Source organism: Ascaphus truei, chromosome 3 (genome assembly GCF_040206685.1).
Source record: "Ascaphus truei isolate aAscTru1 chromosome 3, aAscTru1.hap1, whole genome shotgun sequence".
Taxonomy (NCBI): Eukaryota; Metazoa; Chordata; class Amphibia; order Anura; family Ascaphidae; genus Ascaphus; species Ascaphus truei.
Genome location: NC_134485.1, coordinates 269,671,708 through 269,689,070, shown reverse-complemented (window position 1 = coordinate 269,689,070; position 17,363 = coordinate 269,671,708). Strand labels below are relative to the sequence as shown.

Below are 17,363 nucleotides of genomic sequence, written 5' to 3'. Positions count from 1 at the left end.
TACACACATCGTTACCACTATACACACTGTTTGAGAACTCAATCCTTCTGGAGAGGAGGGTGTGGCCACATACTTTGCACCATTAGGCAACGGGCTCCGCAAATCATTGCCGCTCTATGCTCTGTTTGGGAAATTCCGTCCCTCTTTAACTGGTTCAAGAAACACAGTCTCTATTGATTTGGCGGCAACGGTGTCCCTATAAACTGGGTGGGAAACAAGGTCTCTCTTGGCTTGTCCATATTGTTTCTGGTACCCGGATGCCGGCGGGTTGGCTCTAACCGTGGATCTGCATATACATTCCTCTCAGGCTAAAGTGGAAGCGGCAGTAACCAGAACGGCTAAAGGTATTGGGTTATGTATACAGGACCCGCTAGGATCCCCAATGTATTACCGACAATGAGGAAAGAGGTTCCCCAACAATTAGGAGGGGGCCCCGAGTCTTATCACAGTAAAGGAACAAGATAAGTACCTTCATGTAATTGTTGAGAGGGCACAGATGGAAGAGAAGTATTTGTGTATGTCTTTGTATAAAACGCTGTACAACATGTCAAGATATTTTTGAGCGATACCTGACTTGGGGGACACTAACAAATGACAGTTGTACTATTAAAGTTCATTATTTCACATCCTTGCTACCTCATAGCCTAGCCGCCCAAATGCCAGTACCCTGAGTAAACGTAAACAATGCAGAATAGCCAAATACACACACCACACACCACACTGATGTAACCTCCCATGGAAGCCAGGCATGTAACCTCCCATGGAAGCTAGTATAGTATCTCACCTGAAAGTTAACACAGTCAGTGGTCTGTAGGATTTGTGACTAGCATTGCTGCTGAGTTTCGTACCCCAAAAATCATGGAGCAACAGATCACCAATAGGGGTCTCTGCTCGGAGGTCCTAAAAATAACAAAAAACAAATGTTATAAAGGTTTTGTTCAGAACACCTTTTGTTTACTTAAAAGCAAAACAAAAGATTGTATTCAACTCATGATATGAGAGGATATAAGAAATTATATATGGATTGTTTTCTTGGATTTAACATCTGTGTTAAAGATTTAATCCAAGAATGCAATTTGTTGGCAACTTTTTTATTTTTAACATAGAATTGAACCAGGGGGTCTCAGAGCTGAACCCCATTAAAAAATAATAAAAAAATTAAAAAAAGGGCATGAATTGCTCCTTTAAACTTTAGTTAATCAGTATTGCTGACCTGAAGGAGAGAGAGAACTCTCGAAAGCTTGTCCTATAATATCAATCGTTAGTCCAAATAAAAAAAAGGGATCCCGTAATACTGAAGTACTTATATATTCTGCACTATTTTATAAACATATACGTTAGAAAATATGTACATGTTTTTAAATAACATTAAGCATTTCAACTGTTTATTAGAAATTCTGGAAGTCCCTACTTCTGTTGTGTATCAACCAAAATGTAATTTCAGAATGTCACAACTGTTTGGTACTTTTGAAATGTGATGCGAGGTAATTCGGTGAAATTCAGATCACACATTTTGACGAAGGAGACCATTTGGTTTCCCCCTCCTCCCCCATGTGACCTTCATCAAAAATTAGCTTTACTTTTGCATTTTAGCTTCTTTAAATAGAGGCAACATAGAGAACAAAATAGTGCTGAAATGGCCACCAGTCTGCTTCCGGGATATCAGGAAGGCACGTCGTCGCTGTGGAGCAGCCGTGACTATGTCGAGAAATATCAAACATCCACAGTACAGTGGAGTGAACCTTTAAAGGATGCAGAGCTCAGAAAACCAGGCCAGTTACTTAAAAAAAAAAAAATGTATTCATGGTCTTACAGAATACATATAAAAAAAAGTCTATGCAATTGACTTTTTTTTTTTTTCAGGCATATCAATAACACTGAAGATTACACATAGGAAAACAAATATGCCCAGTTGGAGGTGCCTGCTACAAATTGCAGAGGCCACCAATAGAAGAATTCATGATGTACTGCTACCCACCTTATTATTGATGAGGGCTTCAGAGTCATCAAATACAAAGTCACCATTATAGCTGTTTGCAAAGCACACAAATGCAAGCAGACATACTAGACTTTTGGACCAAAAAGTAGAAAGGTAAAACAATGGTATTTCATGATCCAGATTTTCTGCTTGTGCCATTTTAATTGTTCATGCCCGGTTGTCAGCTTCAGCATTCTGTAGAGTCACAAATCTGTAGTGGGAATATTAAATATACCAACATGTTAAAATAAACACAACTTTTTCAAATAAGAGGCAACACTTACAGTACAGTATATGCCTAAAATATTCACATGCCCACATTAGGATTTGTAAATCAGAATAACCCCAACATGGTTGAACATGCACAACATAAAAGAAATAGAGAACTAAAAAATTGAGGAATGCTTTTAAATAAAGTGCCCATATTAACAACACATTTCTAGAGCAGTGAGTAAAACAAAACAGCAGTTTATTCACATTCCACTTTCTGCTATTACCAACCACGTTTATGCACTGCGGTGTCAACCATTCTTACTGCCTCTCCCTCTGTAATAGACTACAACTATTTCCCTGTGATAAGGAAAGAGTGGCCCAAAGTGTAAGCGGAAGCTGCAACAACTCGTCTATCCCAATGAAATGACTAGGTACACGTCCCCGGAACACAAACAGGACTGGCTCATGGCAGGGTGGGTTACAAACAGAACTGGCTCCTGGCAGGGTGGGTTACAAACAGAACTGGCTCCTGGCAGGGTGGGTTACAAACAGAACTGGCTCCTGGCAGGGTGGGTTACAAACAGAACAAATGTTAACAAAGGCCAAGGAATGTGCTGCTTGATTACGGACGTCTGTTTCATGCACACTCAGTGGCATTGCAGACCAACATTAAGACTATACATGATACAGTGGGTCAATAGACACTTATCACTAGCAACGTGAAGAATACCGAGGCATTGTGTTACCCGGTCAGTTCACACCTGCCTTGGTCCTGTGTGCAATAACACCACAACCAGGCGTGCTTGTGCCCTCTTTAACGTAATATCCACCTATTTAGCACTGTAGGGGTTAAATATCATGCATTCACTGATCGGGATAGTAACATTGATCACATTTGCTAGCTACTATACCGTGGCCATTTATGACGCGTATGGTGATTATTACCAACTACCTTTAGGATTGTAGCAGGATTGGTTCATGAATAAAGAGCACAGGCAGTGCCATTGTTTTTCTCTCTGCTGGACGAATCCTGGAAGAAGGACAGAGACTCACTAGACTCCTTAAGGGCGCTGGTAGTGCTGCTGCTATTGTTACATTTACTGCTGCTGCTGCTGCTATTTGTGCTGCTGCCTTTGTTGCATCCTCCTTGTCCTCCTCCTCCTGCAGCTGCTGCCCTGCAGTGAGAGCTGGATCGGTGCCTCCATCACAGGGGAGGGAAGGACTGTAAATGACAAAACAGAAAGGGAAGGAAGAAAAGACAACAATCACCTATTGGAAAAAGGTTCTCTTTGCTGCTTATTCTGCCTCGTAACATCAACACTTTCCATATGGTTTCATACAATGAGTCTTCCTATTGGCTTATTCACACCATACACCGATTGGCCATTGTAATCTACCTTCTAATAGGGTGGTTTCATATAAAACCTCCCTCTCACAATCATATGTGGGATCTCTCTCTAGCACAATGTGTGTTGTATTCTCCTCTCGCTCAGTAACTGGCAATGTTGGCAAATCTAATCAGTTCTGTAGGGAGTAATAACCCCACACCTCAAAATCCAATGTGTTCAGGGAGTTATACATGGCTGCCACGTATGTCATTTATTATAGGTACATTTCATATACATAAAATTCACGTTCTAATCAGAAACATTGTTTTTTTGGGGGGGTAATGAAGTAAAACAGTATATGTCTACAATTCAGAGTACTAGCAACTAAACAGCTCTTCAAACTGCATCATTATTCTGCCACTGGGATAGTCCTGCTTGGCTTTGGCGAGTCTCCCTGCCTGCCTGGTCATTGTTACACTGTGTATATTGCATGGTGTATTTGCAATTCTGTATCGTCAATTGTCTGAAAGCATTTCTTATGTTGTGATATGTACATTTCTTGTTAGTTACTACATTACCAAGACCTTGATCTGTGCAAGAAACCATGTGTAAGGTGATCATCATGTACATGTATCTCTGAACTAGTCTGGCACAGATTCTCTCAGCACCCAGGGCAGAGATAAGGTGCAACTCTCCTTTTCCGTCCTGTCTGACTCAGGGTGATGTACGTTGAGATGGGCGAATGTGTCGAAATGACATTTGATATTTTTTTTTACCTTTTTCGAAAAACATCTAAAGTTCTCTCAATATTTTTTTTATATATTTTTTTTTCAAATCTTCTAATATTTTCCCATTTTTTTTATTTTTGTAGCTAATTTCAGAATATTCTCCCATTTAATAACTGTTTAACCTTTCTTTGCAAATATTTTACTCTTTTTCAGAATCTCTAGAACCCTTGAAGTATTTCAAAAAATCTCGGGGAACCCCTATCTGGCTGACACATATTAGGTTTGAAAGGTGTCAGTCACAACATTTCACACCTCACGAGCCACCTCTATTTCCCACCCTCTACCCATGTTTTTCTCTCCCATCCATCTCACTAACTCTCCCCCCTCCCGCCTCGCATGTATTTATCCCTTGCGTCTCACTCTTACACCCTCTTTTCCTCACTCACTCCCTCCTGCCCCCTCTCTTCTCTCACTCGCCCCTTACCTTCCGTCAATTACACCACTCTCTCTCAATCCACCCTACAAAATACATACCAAAAAACCCCACCCCCAGGGAGGGAGGTGGGGGGGTCTGTGGTCCATAGGAGGAACCCCTGAGACTGCTTCAAGGAGTCCCAGGGTTCCACGGAACCCTGGTTGGGAATCACTGCTCTAGAGCAGCGGTGCGCAATCTGTGGGGCGCGACCCCCAGGGGGGGCGCGAGACTGCTGACGGGGGGCGCGGGGTTTACAGAGGCCCCGCGCGCTTCCCGAAGGCACTTAAATTAAGTGCCGGGGGAGCTGCAGGGCCTCTGTAAACCATACTTACCCGTGGCTCCGGCGGCTTCCTCCCGGCGTCGCCATGGCAACGCGGCGTCAAAATGACGCTGCGAGGTCATGTGACGTCACGTTGCTATGGCAACGTGACGTCATTACGCCGGTGCGAGGGTAAGTTGGGGTTGGGGGGGGCGCGGGAGTGAGGGGACAGCCGGCAGGGGGGCGCAGGGAAAAAGGCTCTAGAGGCACTGTAAGACATCCTTTTAGATTGTAAATCTGCAAATCCATGCAATCTAGTCTGTAAGTGATATTTAAAAGGCAATGTTTTTTTTTTTTAAAATAACGTTTTATTAAGAACTTTGAGTGTTTACATAAACACACATAAACAATGTTATAAAACTGTAAAAATCCTTATTGTGTGTCTAACGAAATGGCCGTCTTCTAGCTTTGTGCTGCAGTCTGAAATGTTGCAGCTGATATTTAACATTATATTACTAAATGTAACACATTATTTGTCACGGGAGACCAGGCAGTTTACACCTTTTTACCAGGATCATTCATTGAGCAAAACAAGATAATGAAATAAATTGTAGTTTATTTACTTACACAATGCAACACAAAATACATAAGAAAGACACATTTACTGGGCGGGGGAGGGGCGTCTGGGCTCCAAAACTAGATTTTCCTAGTTTAATTGAACGAAAAACCAAAGTCTTTAGTTGACCGGGACTTATCCCGAAATGTTCTGGAACTCAAATTGGCATGAAGTTCTTGACACCACCGCTCTCTCTCCACCGGAGGTCTTGAAATCACTTCACCGGGAGTTAGCTCCAAACGTCCTGGAACTAGATTTGGTGACCGCTACATTCCTTTTTGAGAACTTGGTCCCAAAAAGCTGGACTTAGAAAATATTTAGACTTGAAATTTCTGAAGCCGGTTTCTTCCTATTTCTCCGAGAGCATCTTTTGGTACATTCAAAGTTGCAGCTGCTTTTCTGGTGCTTAGAATCTGATGATCGGATGGGCAGAGGGATTCTTATAGTATTTCTGAGTTCATTCATGAAATATTACAGCCAATCCCAGCATGGGAACTTTCTCACCAACCAGTCAGAGTGATGCCAGTCTTCTGAAGCCGGGCAAGCGGGACTTCAGAATCAGCCAAGGGCATGCGCAAGCTTGCCACTTTAGCCACTTGGTAATCAGAAGCCACTCGCTGGGTTAGGCTCCTCACAGTCTGGTAGGGCAAATGGTAGTCCCGAGGACTTCCATTCATCCCAAGCCGTGGGTACCCCAGCCTAAACCTCCTGCCCAAATGTCCTTCACACCTCTGGCATCCTCTGTAGCTTTCATGTGAAATGTCTGAGTAGACTTGCTGGCAGCAAGTTGGTAGCCCAGGGACTCACTCAGAACATCGGTCTGGAAAGACCCAGCTTATAATACTGTGCACAAAGCATATATGTATTTTAAACACACTGTTAATAAAATATACACTTTAAAACTATCCTAAGTCTGACAGCATGGAAAATAGAATAAGAAGCTGCACTTTATTTCTTACTAGCCATATTCCCACACGCTATAAACTAGACTTAGGGCCTCATTCAGAAAGCGTTCATAAGCCACTTATCAAGCACTTATCACCCAAAATGCCTACTGCTATTCAGTAAGCAGTGATACGTGGGTGATAAAAGACTGAATTGCTCAAAAAAAACTGGTCATAAAAAATATCACTGAGGCAGCGGTGATAAGCCACTTATTACCACTTTTCGGCATGTTCATAAACTCGTGCAATTCTAGTAGCAGTGATTTGGCTATGAACGCCTATCACCGCTTTAGAATGGTGATTTTATCACAAAATTCTCACGCCAGAAAAAGTTGGCTTAAAGGTGTTGGAAACCTGCAGAGAAGCGGCGAGATGGGACTTAGAAAAAAAATGCATTATTCCTGCATAGGATTGATGCCGGGAATCTCTGGAGCTGATATCCGTTAATATTAGCACCAGAGACCCCTGGCATGAATCCTGTGCAATAAAAATGCATTTACAGTAAACTTCATTACCATAGCGGATAGCCTAAGGGACCCCTTACTTCCCGAGATACAGGCCCCGTTATGGGGGGCCAGTATCTCCTATGCATTTAAATGTCCGCGTCACGTGACCATGGGCATAAAATGCATAGGCGATACCGGCACCCCATAACGGGGCCTGTATCTCGGGAAGTAGGGGGTCCCTGAGGCTGAAACCAATGCGATTCAGCTCAGGAGACCCCCTGCTCATTTAAAACTATTAACAAAATTAAAATTTATACACATAAATTTCGGGCGATATTTGCACAGGGAGAGACGGCTCTCTCAGAGCAGCTCTCTCTGCAGCAGATACAACTCGCCGGGATAGGCCTTTTCAGAGGGTCGTTCATGAGATCACCGGCTTATCACCCGTTTTGTGAATTTTGCTATGACAGGTAATGAAGGCTTTCTGAATACCGTGATAGCAACGCTCATAAAAAGGGTGATCTAAATGGTCCGGTGATTTTTTTTATGAACCTTCTCTGAATGAGGCCCTTAGACTTTTAAAACTCCTCACATCCTTATGTATGGTTGGAGTACCCCAGAACCCCTATACTGGGTTCTGGGTGACCTTGGCATTAACTGGATATCTCCCTTAACCTAGGGACCCCTTGACCGTTCCAGGGACACCTCACATGCCCCATTTATCTTTCTGGTCTGTGCTGAAGCAGGGAATCCTAGCGGGGAGTCGCGCAAGTGTTTTGAAGGGGAGATTTTGCCGGGACAATGTGCCTATATGTATCCAGGAATCAAGCAGGATTCTCGGGTACATTTTTGGGGTATCCAGCAACACTGGACCCCGACTACCTAGACACATTCTGACAACACTTTCTCTGCAAACCCCCCTTGAAACTCATAGCCCAGCAATCTCTGCTTGCTGGCACTCCTGTAAAGGTAGAAACACATACATTCTTTATTGTCGCATAATTTTACACAATGCATGTACAATTACTGGGCTCAAGAGCTAACACTCCCGAACCCCAATACATGGATCAGAGGTAACCAAATGGGCTTACCTTTATTAGTGAGCCTGGTTACCCCCTCACCGTCAGATTATTGTTATAGCTTTTAGACTAATAGACAGTCTGCTGTTTGGAACACAGGAACATATCTGCTTGTGAAACTTTATTGCCAAAGGGCGGTGCTCAAAAAGGTGTGTGTCAGAGCCTGTTTCAAAAAGCAAGTGGATATAAACTTTCTACGTTTGCTGTGGCAACCAAAGAATAATCAGTACATTAAAAAAATAATTTAAAATGGCATTAGGCATTAAAAAAGTTATGCAGATGGTATTATCTAATGCAGCGGTGCGCAAACGGGGGGGGGGAGGGGCGCTGCGGGGTCATATGAAGCTGCGGGTCACGTGATGTCATGCGACCCCGGAGCGTCATTTGACGCATGTGGAAGAGGGCGCGCGAGAACGGGGGAGGCCTGGCATTGGGGCGCAGCTTAAAAAGTTTGCGCTCGTCTGATCTAATGCTACAGATCTCATTGATTTAAAGAAAAATAAAAAAATAAAAGTATTTTTCAGGTTTTGCTGCTTTAACTGGTAAAGGTATAGTTAATATATTAATATACTGTATTTGGTGTTATCATACCATAGAGACAACATTTCAGGTGTATTAGTTCAGTTCAACAATTGTACCATTGTTGGATATTTTCATGGTTGCCAGTCCATAATGTTTGGTCATCCCGGTTGGATGAAATCATCCATTTCTTTTCTTCATCCTACACCAGGGGCCTGCAACCTCTCAAGGAAGAAGAGCCATTTTATAAAAAATATGTCTTTCTCAAGAATATTCCGAGCCGCAACACATGCATGAATATTACACCCCCCACAAACACATACATATGCTGTACACACACTAATAGGTATGTAGCACATGTACCTCCACCCTCTAGGAGATACGTGTTGCGGCTACAGGTGTTCTGGTGCGGCATACCTGTGAGGCTTCAGGAGAGCAGAGTTGTCTGCGGTGATATGGAGACCAGGACAGGCTTTTGACGATCACTGACGTTCTTTAGGGTGCTTAGCGCCTCCAGCTGTAGTGGGCTCCAGGGTGCCCAGAAATCAGTCCCCACTAAAGCACACTTATTTCCTCCGGCTCAGGGACTGACACTCAAACAGGAGTATGATGAAAGCAAAGGGATCTTTATTGTAGCAGTCACTGTAGATCTTTCACAGCGGTGCATAGAGTCATCAGAGGATCCCAGGCCTAAGGATGGTGTTGGCTCTCTTAGTGTGGAGCCTTAGATCTTCCTGAGCCAGCTTGTTAGCAGCGTTTAAAATTGTTTTTTTTTTTTTTAATTTTAAGCGGACGTTATTAGCACTTTCTAAGAAAATGTACTGGCATCACTTCAGACTGTTGGGTACTCCAAGCCATTTTCCAAAATCTTTAATGCAGTTATAGAGATTTTACAATAAAATATTCTCTACATAAGACAGCAGTTCTCACCAGTATAATAGCAAGCCCTGCAACATATCCTCTATTTCTTTATGATGTGCATATGCCCAACACTTTACTCCATGTATTATATATGTATTTGTAGCCAGGTCCCCTCTGGCTTCCAAGGGATCTCCGGTTTTCCTCCCCTTACCTCCTTTGTGTGAGCGGGGACCCCCGCTCCAGGTGCAGGGAGCTGCGGGGGCGATCGCGTCGCCGGGGGCTCCCGGCAGCATCTGTGACAGGGCGCCGCCATGTTTATTGTATTCGTGAATGCTCGAAGGCTCGCGCATGCGCAGAACCGTCACGACGGCCATGTTGGGGTTGGCGCGAGAGATCGCACATGTACAGGGCATCGCGCATGTGCAGACGCGTCAACGGCGGCCATTACATGAAGAGACTGAACAGTAGAGTGTCAGGAAAGTAGCGGCGGCCATTAGAGACTCGCGCATGCACAGACGAGATCGCGCACGCGGCGTCAATGGTACAGAGGTCCGCAAGGGACTACAAGACCCAGCAACCACTGGGGCTGCTATACATGTGACCCCCAGCAGCCAATTGCGTGGCAGAGCTTCATCTGAGGAAAGAGTTACATTTGGTGCGCTGGGGAAGGAGAGTCAGTTGGGGCTGGGATGCAGAGAGGGTAGGTTGTATGTACAGGGAGTAGGTGGCCCCTGTACTAGGCCAGACACCCTCCAGGCCCCAGCTAGGGCCCAACTCACCCTAAGCTGCAGGGACTTCCCATAGGATAGGGACAGGGTCCTGTAGCACCAGTATAAGCGAGGGCCACAGCCAGGAAGAGCACTGTTGTTGAAGGTGCATCATCCTCTGTAGATCAGAGGCAGAGACATTCTAAAGGTGAATCACTCCATGCGGGAGCCATCCATCGCAGAGGCGGATCACAACGTGGGATCATCCTTCTGTAGAAAGGGATTCCAAATAAAGCATCGGCGCACCCGGGTGTGGACACACACGGCAGGTACCATCATCCCAGCACGTGCACCATCCAGTACACATCACCTAGTGGGCAGTGCTGTCTCACACTTGGGTGGGTGGGGCTCTTGGGACTCCTGGGTACACAGTGTTGAGGGAATAAGGTGTGGGGTTAAAGCCTTGCAGGCGAAGGGGTAGTTGTACCTATTAGTAAAATTAGAGTTTTAAGAGTTATACCTGTGTCAGTAAATGTTATTGTTTTATACACAGTGTGTGATTGATGTTATTGGGTCCTGTGAGGGGCTCCTCCCACTACGCTGGGATCCCTCACAGGTGGAGGCGCTGCACCGAGAGTATTGTACTATCTCACCCCGGGCTCCCCGTGGCGGAGGCTTAGGCCCCTGTGTGCCAACAGGTAAGCGCAGCACCAGTAGCATCCATAGCGTACACCCCCAATTTCACGTAGGGGGGGATACATGGGCTACATATTATTGCAGGGGTGCTCCTGGTTTCCTGTGGTCTTGGGACTTCAATTAGTCATATATGATGTTTTTTGTTGTTCTTTTTTTTTTTTAGTTCTTGGGGATGCAGTTTTAGAGGCTATTTTTTCAAAGTATGAATAATGACAGAAATGTCATTCATAATATCAATTCTTTTTGTAATTACTATTTTATTGTTTAGTATGGGAACCCTACATTTCTTAAACACTTGTTTTCAGTTTTCTGAGAAATCGCTGAAATAAGAGGTTTTCTTGTCTTAGCAGCAATACCAGAGAGCAATGTAAAAGAGCTTTACTGCCTTGCGTGTGTCATTTGCGACTGCTTTCCTGGAGTGGCTGGCATTAGATCCACTGAATTGGCCTCATTCCCAGATGTATTAGTTACAGCGCATATACTGTATATCTGAAAATAATTTAAAGATTAGAATCGTGCTACTTTTCAAACCTTACCTGGTCCTACCACATCACTGCATGTGATGAAATGTTCTTTATGATATATTTATCAGCTGTATTATCTGACCAAGTAAGATTATGGTTTATTTAACCCCTACGTGTAACAAAATGTATTTAAACTTGTGTTGAAGGAGTAGCTCAGTGGTAATATCACTGCTTTTGAAATGGGTGAACCTGGATTGAATCCCAGTGTTAGCTTTCCTGTTGACCTTGGGCAAGTGACTTCATTTCCCTGGGGCTAAGGCACCAACATTAGATTATAAGCTCTACAGGGCAGGATACTGTTGGCGCTATAGAAGAAGAAAATATTATTACTGATAGTCTATAGTTCTTCCATTACTATCTAAACATGGCTCCTCCACTGAGTTAGAGCTACAATTTACTTATCATACTTGCTTTGTTTATTTATTTAGGGTTGTACTTTATGTCTTGTATCTCACGTATGTATCAATATAGGTCATTGATAAGACATATCTCAAGTCCATTATTGCCCTGATTTCTCCTTTGCCCAAATACTGATTCATGTTTATGGCCTGTAAAATAATTCATCTTCAATATGCCCGGAATGCTGTTTCACATCTGACAAACACAGGATATCATCTCAGTTCTTTTCCTACATATATGTTTTATTGTACTTTACGTGCCCGCTGGCTGTTGACTCTGTGTTTTCTCACAAGCTTTTTTTTTTTTATAGTGGCTGCTAAATACTTCTCTTTCTATATCTTGCTGGAGTTACATGGATCTTTGTTGTCCCACAAACATTATTCTACTACAAACTTGTCTAAAGAGTGCTTCTTCTTGTGGCAAATACGGTAACTGTACAAATCAATATCTAGAATGTATTTTTATCTTGAATGTACTGCTTTCTTTTATTGTATGTGCAACGCATTTTAAGATGCTCCTCCTACCAACGTCAAATACTGGAAGTTGTAGGGACTTATACTATATTTGCCAAAGTGCCTGTTCAGACCGTTTTCGGCTGAAAATCCCCATAGTTTTTAATAGAATTTTCATTTGAAAACGTCCCGAACGGTGACCTCTGCAGATATAGAATATAGGCCCATACAGGTAGTCCTCGCTATCCAACGTTTCACTTTACAACGAATGGCATATCCAACGCTTTACAATGTAACCCTATGGGCTGTATTTCGACGCTCACCACCACTGATTAACATGGTAAAAAAAAAAGGTGAACAAGTGCGCAGCTAAATATTTCTAATGTAAAATTTAACCCAATAAAACCACCTTAGTGATATAGGATAAGATACAACCTCTTAATTGAAGACAGGAGTCTGCAGCTGAAAAGATAGGAGTGAATACACCCCTAGACCAACTGAAAAACAATAAGCACAAAAGCGCAGACGCACATAGTGAAGTTTGTAATATATATATGTATATAAAGTTAGGGTAAAATATCTGCGTACATCAGATCAAAAGGTTACCAGCATTTCATGCACATTGACATGAGTATGAGACGTTATGCATCCGCCACCAGACACCAGGAGTTCTCCTTCTCTGCTTCCAAGATATAGCACTGGAACGTCTGAGGGAAACCTCCACACACTTCCGATTTTGGGGGAAGGAGCCTCTGCTGATCGAGACCGTCAGGAGCCGCCGCTTCGTCCGGTTTGCCCGTAGGTGTTGCACACTCTGTGGTCGGAGCTGCTTGCTTTGCCGGCAAGGCTTTCACATCCAATGTCCCTTGTGAGTTTTGCGATCAGCCGCAACGGGAGGATGGCCGTAAAGTGAGATCTTTACGTCACTTAGGTATACATAAGCAAATCGGCTAGAAAAAGGTTCCTAGCTAGATATAGGTGCAGATATGGTATAAAAACAATCTGGAGGGCTATAAAAAGTATATCCAACGCGTTTCGAAGCGCAAGCTTCTTCATCAGGGTATTTTGGTGCTGAAATAAGAACATTAAATACCATGTGGCCATAACGGATTGGTCAACCATAGGAATCAATAAGCCAATAGATGTCAATCTACTCTGAGTCCCACATGTGTGGGCTAAGGCAGGTCATTAGTACTTTACTGCCCATAAAGTTTAACCCAAACAGTCATGGCCACGGCATTCTAACAATATGCACTTTATTTAAACAACACATAAAAATACAGCTAAAATATAAATTTATTTCTAAAAGATTGCCACTAATATTCGAAAAGACGCATATGTATCTCTGAAATAGGACAAACAAACTGTTAGTGACTTAACAAATGAATATACACAAAACAGTTATTAAGAATGATATACGTATTTAGCATGAATATGTTCCCAATCTTAGGCAGTATCTATGTCAGACAAAACACTAGAAAGAATTTTTTTTTTTATTTTTTTTTATCTATATGACACATTCTTTACTATAAACACCAGAGGTCTATATTTTCATTTAGACCATTAGAACCCAATGTTTCCAGTTTTTGAATCCAGTATGTTTCTTGGACTGATATATATTTTATTCTGTTACCTCCTCGTCTACTTCGAGGTATATATTTTATCCCTTTAAAGGTTAAGGACGAGGGATCCTTATTATGATGGGTAGCATAATGACGACTTACACTGTGAGTCTGTAGAGCATTTTATATTCCTCACATGTTCTTGGATGCAGAGTTTAAGACTGCGTTTTGTGCGGCCTACATATTGCAGGCTGCACGGACATTCTAATAAGTACACTACAAAGCTAGCATTACAATTATAAAATCAGTAATATTATACATTTTATCGGCTCTATTATCTGACCAAGTAAGATTATGGTTTATTTAACCCCTACGTGTAACAAAATGTATTTAAACTTGTGTTGAAGGAGTAGCTTAGTGGTAATATCACTGCCTTTGAAATGGGTGAACCTGGATTGAATCCCAGTGTTAGCTTTCCTGGTGACCTTGGGCAAGTGACTTCATTTCCCTGGGGCTAGGGCACCAACATTAGATTATAAACTCTACAGGGCAGGACACTGTTGGCTTCTATAGAAGAAGAAAATATTATTATTGTTAGTCTGTAGTTCTTCCATTACTATTGTGACATAGTCCAAAGATGTTAGGCAGCTTTCTGCCCCGTTTTAGGTCAGAAAGTGCAGGAATAGTTAAAAATGATCCATTTCACAGCTTCACATTAACTCAGACTGCTGGATGGAAAATCCAGACCACAGATTACAATGGGTCTAGTTCTCCATCACCTGCTCTTCTAATCACTTGCACAGGTATTTAGAGCAGAGAGGTTTGCATTTCACTCTCTCTCCTTAGAGCCTGGAGGCTGGGGGTATCGCTGCTCACCAGAATCCAGTTCGGGGTGGACGGCCCCTCCAAGTATCACAGTACCAGAGGATTTGCCTGGACACTTGGGACCGTGTTCCCACCACGAACAGATAAGACAAAACAAAACAAATGTTTATTGCTGTTGCTAAAAGACTGTGCTGTATCTATTGACCCTAAATGAGAGGGCATTGTTTTAAGCTGGGGAACCAGGTTAGTTGGCCCAGTTAGTTCGCAGTTAGAGGCTGATTCTGATGTGTAGTTAGTTCCCTGAAAGGGATAGGATTTCTTTATATGATTTGGTTTTTATTTCTTAAAAGTGACACTGTGTGAAATGCTATGACACTGATATAAGTGAACTGCTGAATGAAAATGTCTGAGTGCCTCTAACCTACACATGTTAAAGCTGCAGTACCTTACTTGGATGAAAATAAAGCAGACAGAAGCCTGACTTAAGCAATATAATACTTTGCATGATCCTGTTTGTTGTATAATTAACCCTAGAAGACTGTGTCGGGAAGAACCCAGACAGACGTCAGCACTACAAAAGAGGGGCGTTTGTCACATATGGTGGAGAATGCGGGTCGACACTAAAAAGTCTGTGGGTTTGCAAATAAATGCGGGGGTTTAAAATGGCCGCCCAGCTGAACTAAAGTACAGATGCTATGAGTGAAGTCTGTCCCACTGCGTATATCAGTTGTGCTTCTAGCATACACAGAGAATGTGCGAGGTGTGGATGCAATAGCACCCTGAACCCAAACAGAAAACCAAAATGTTTCGCTGAAGAAAAAAAAAAAAAAGCATCTAGCAAGTGTTGTTTGTAAAGCTAATGCCTTTTGCTGAAGTGAGTAAATTTGCAGCTAGCAAGTGCTGTATGTAAGTTGCTGAAGTGAGTGAAATTGCAGCTAGCAAATTGTCCCTGCCGGGTTTCTAAAATGGCCGACGTGAAATGTTTGTTTTGTAATGTACATAATCATGAAAAACAGTGTCCCTTCAGGCCATACGATGATGAGGATGATGATGACGACGATTCGTATGTGGCCCCTGGAGAGCCGTACCTACAGATGAATTCAGTATGCTGGGCCTGTCATGAAGTAGGTCACATGGAAGATGTGTGCCCCAAAAGTTTCAAAGACAAACAGCTGCAAAAGCAAGCAACACCCTGTGAGTGCAAGCAAGATGTGGAAGCTGATACCAGTGAGTGTGTGCCCAGTACCACTGATATCTCTGGAGCTAATAAAGCAAAAAGAAAGAAGAAGAAAAAGAAAACTGTTCCTCAAGTCACAGGGGAAGTGACCGAGCCACTTGAACCTGCGCTGTCAGGACATGCGTCAGAAAGGCGCCGAGATGTGCTGCAGACCGGAGGGACCGGCAGAATTGTCACGGGAACAGTGGCAAAGGAAAAGGAGGAGCAAAGGGAAGCTGAATCCTTGAACCAGGATAAAGAGGCTTTGGTTTCTGCACTCCAAGCTGCCCGCCATGATTATGAAGTCCTGTGGCAGGATTTGGTGAAGGAGCGAGAATGTTGGAAGAAGGTGCAAGAAGCAAACACAGAGTTACAGAGGTGTATACTCCCAGCTTTACAAGAGCACGAGGCTTTGAAGAAAACAGAGTCTCTCTTACGGAGTGAGCTGGAAGAGGTGACGACTAGTCTGGAAAAGGCCAACACCGTAATTGCTATCCTAAAACAGAAATACGGGAAAGCTCTACAAGAGGTTCACGCACTCAGCACAGAGGTGCAAAACTCACGCCTGGAGGGCCACGGTCTGAACACAGAGCTGGGAATGTTGAAGCAAACCCATGAGATTGCCTTGAGTGAGTTAGAGACTGTAAAGCAAGAAAATGAGACTCTGAAATTGAAAAATTCAGATTTGACTGACCAAGCAGAAAAAGTAAAGAAACAGTTGACTCAGGAAAAATTAGAAGTGCAGGAAGCACTACAGAATGCATTGATGCACACTCAGATCCAGCACCAGGAAGAAATGGAGGCTCTGAGAACAGAATTGCGACATGTGTGCACAAAACAGAATTCTCTCGTGGAGGAACTTAACGTTTTGAAAAAGGAGAAAAGCATTAGAATAATTCAGAAGCACTGCAAAGCTCTTATCCAAGGAAGAAGGGAAAGAGAAAATTATCGGCGTAAACGCGCCGCAACTATCATCCTACAGGCTGCCTACAGAGGGATGAAAATTCGTCAGTTTAATCGCCGGAATAAAGCAGCCTGTGTTCTTCAATCATTCTACCGTGCCCGCATGGTACGAAACAGGTTCCTCATTATGAAATGAGCAACTATAAAAATTCAGTCTCTGACTAGGATGACACAGAACAGGATTCGCTATCAAACCCTGAGAAAGGCGTCACTGGTTATCCAGCGGTACTTTCGCCTGAATAAATGTAGGCCTCAGGAAAGAGAGGCCCAAGGCTACATGCCTGCCGGCTGCAAAGGTAAAATGCCACACGGTACAGCCAGAGTTATTGAGAGCCCCATCTGTCAGGAATCGGCGTTCTCCTCGCTTCCCACATAAAGCACTCCCTCTCCGCAGGGAGCCCCTGCACACACAAAACAAGCCTGCATTACCGGCCTCCACGGCTCCTTGCCCCTGCCGCCATCGCGGGATCACTCCCCTCGGCGATTCCTCTACTCAGCACCGGGCTCGTCCATGCCCTCCTACACGCACGCCAGCCTCAGACGTTATGTGCATGCATTCTCAGCTTACAGAGC

General features: G+C 43.4%; 1 protein-coding gene across 1 annotated transcript in view; it reads right to left on the bottom strand.

The window, feature by feature from the left end:
• The window catches only part of TMTC4 (transmembrane O-mannosyltransferase targeting cadherins 4), a 57,280-nt gene extending 53,826 nt beyond the window's left edge, over window positions 1-3,454 (bottom strand). Inside the window, 3 exon segments of the mRNA XM_075590768.1 lie at window positions 785-900; window positions 1,979-2,189; window positions 3,245-3,454. Of these exon segments, the coding sequence (XP_075446883.1) occupies window positions 785-900; window positions 1,979-2,137 (275 nt within the window). The 5' untranslated portion in view covers window positions 2,138-2,189; window positions 3,245-3,454.
• Between the last annotated feature and the right edge of the window lie 13,909 nt (window positions 3,455-17,363).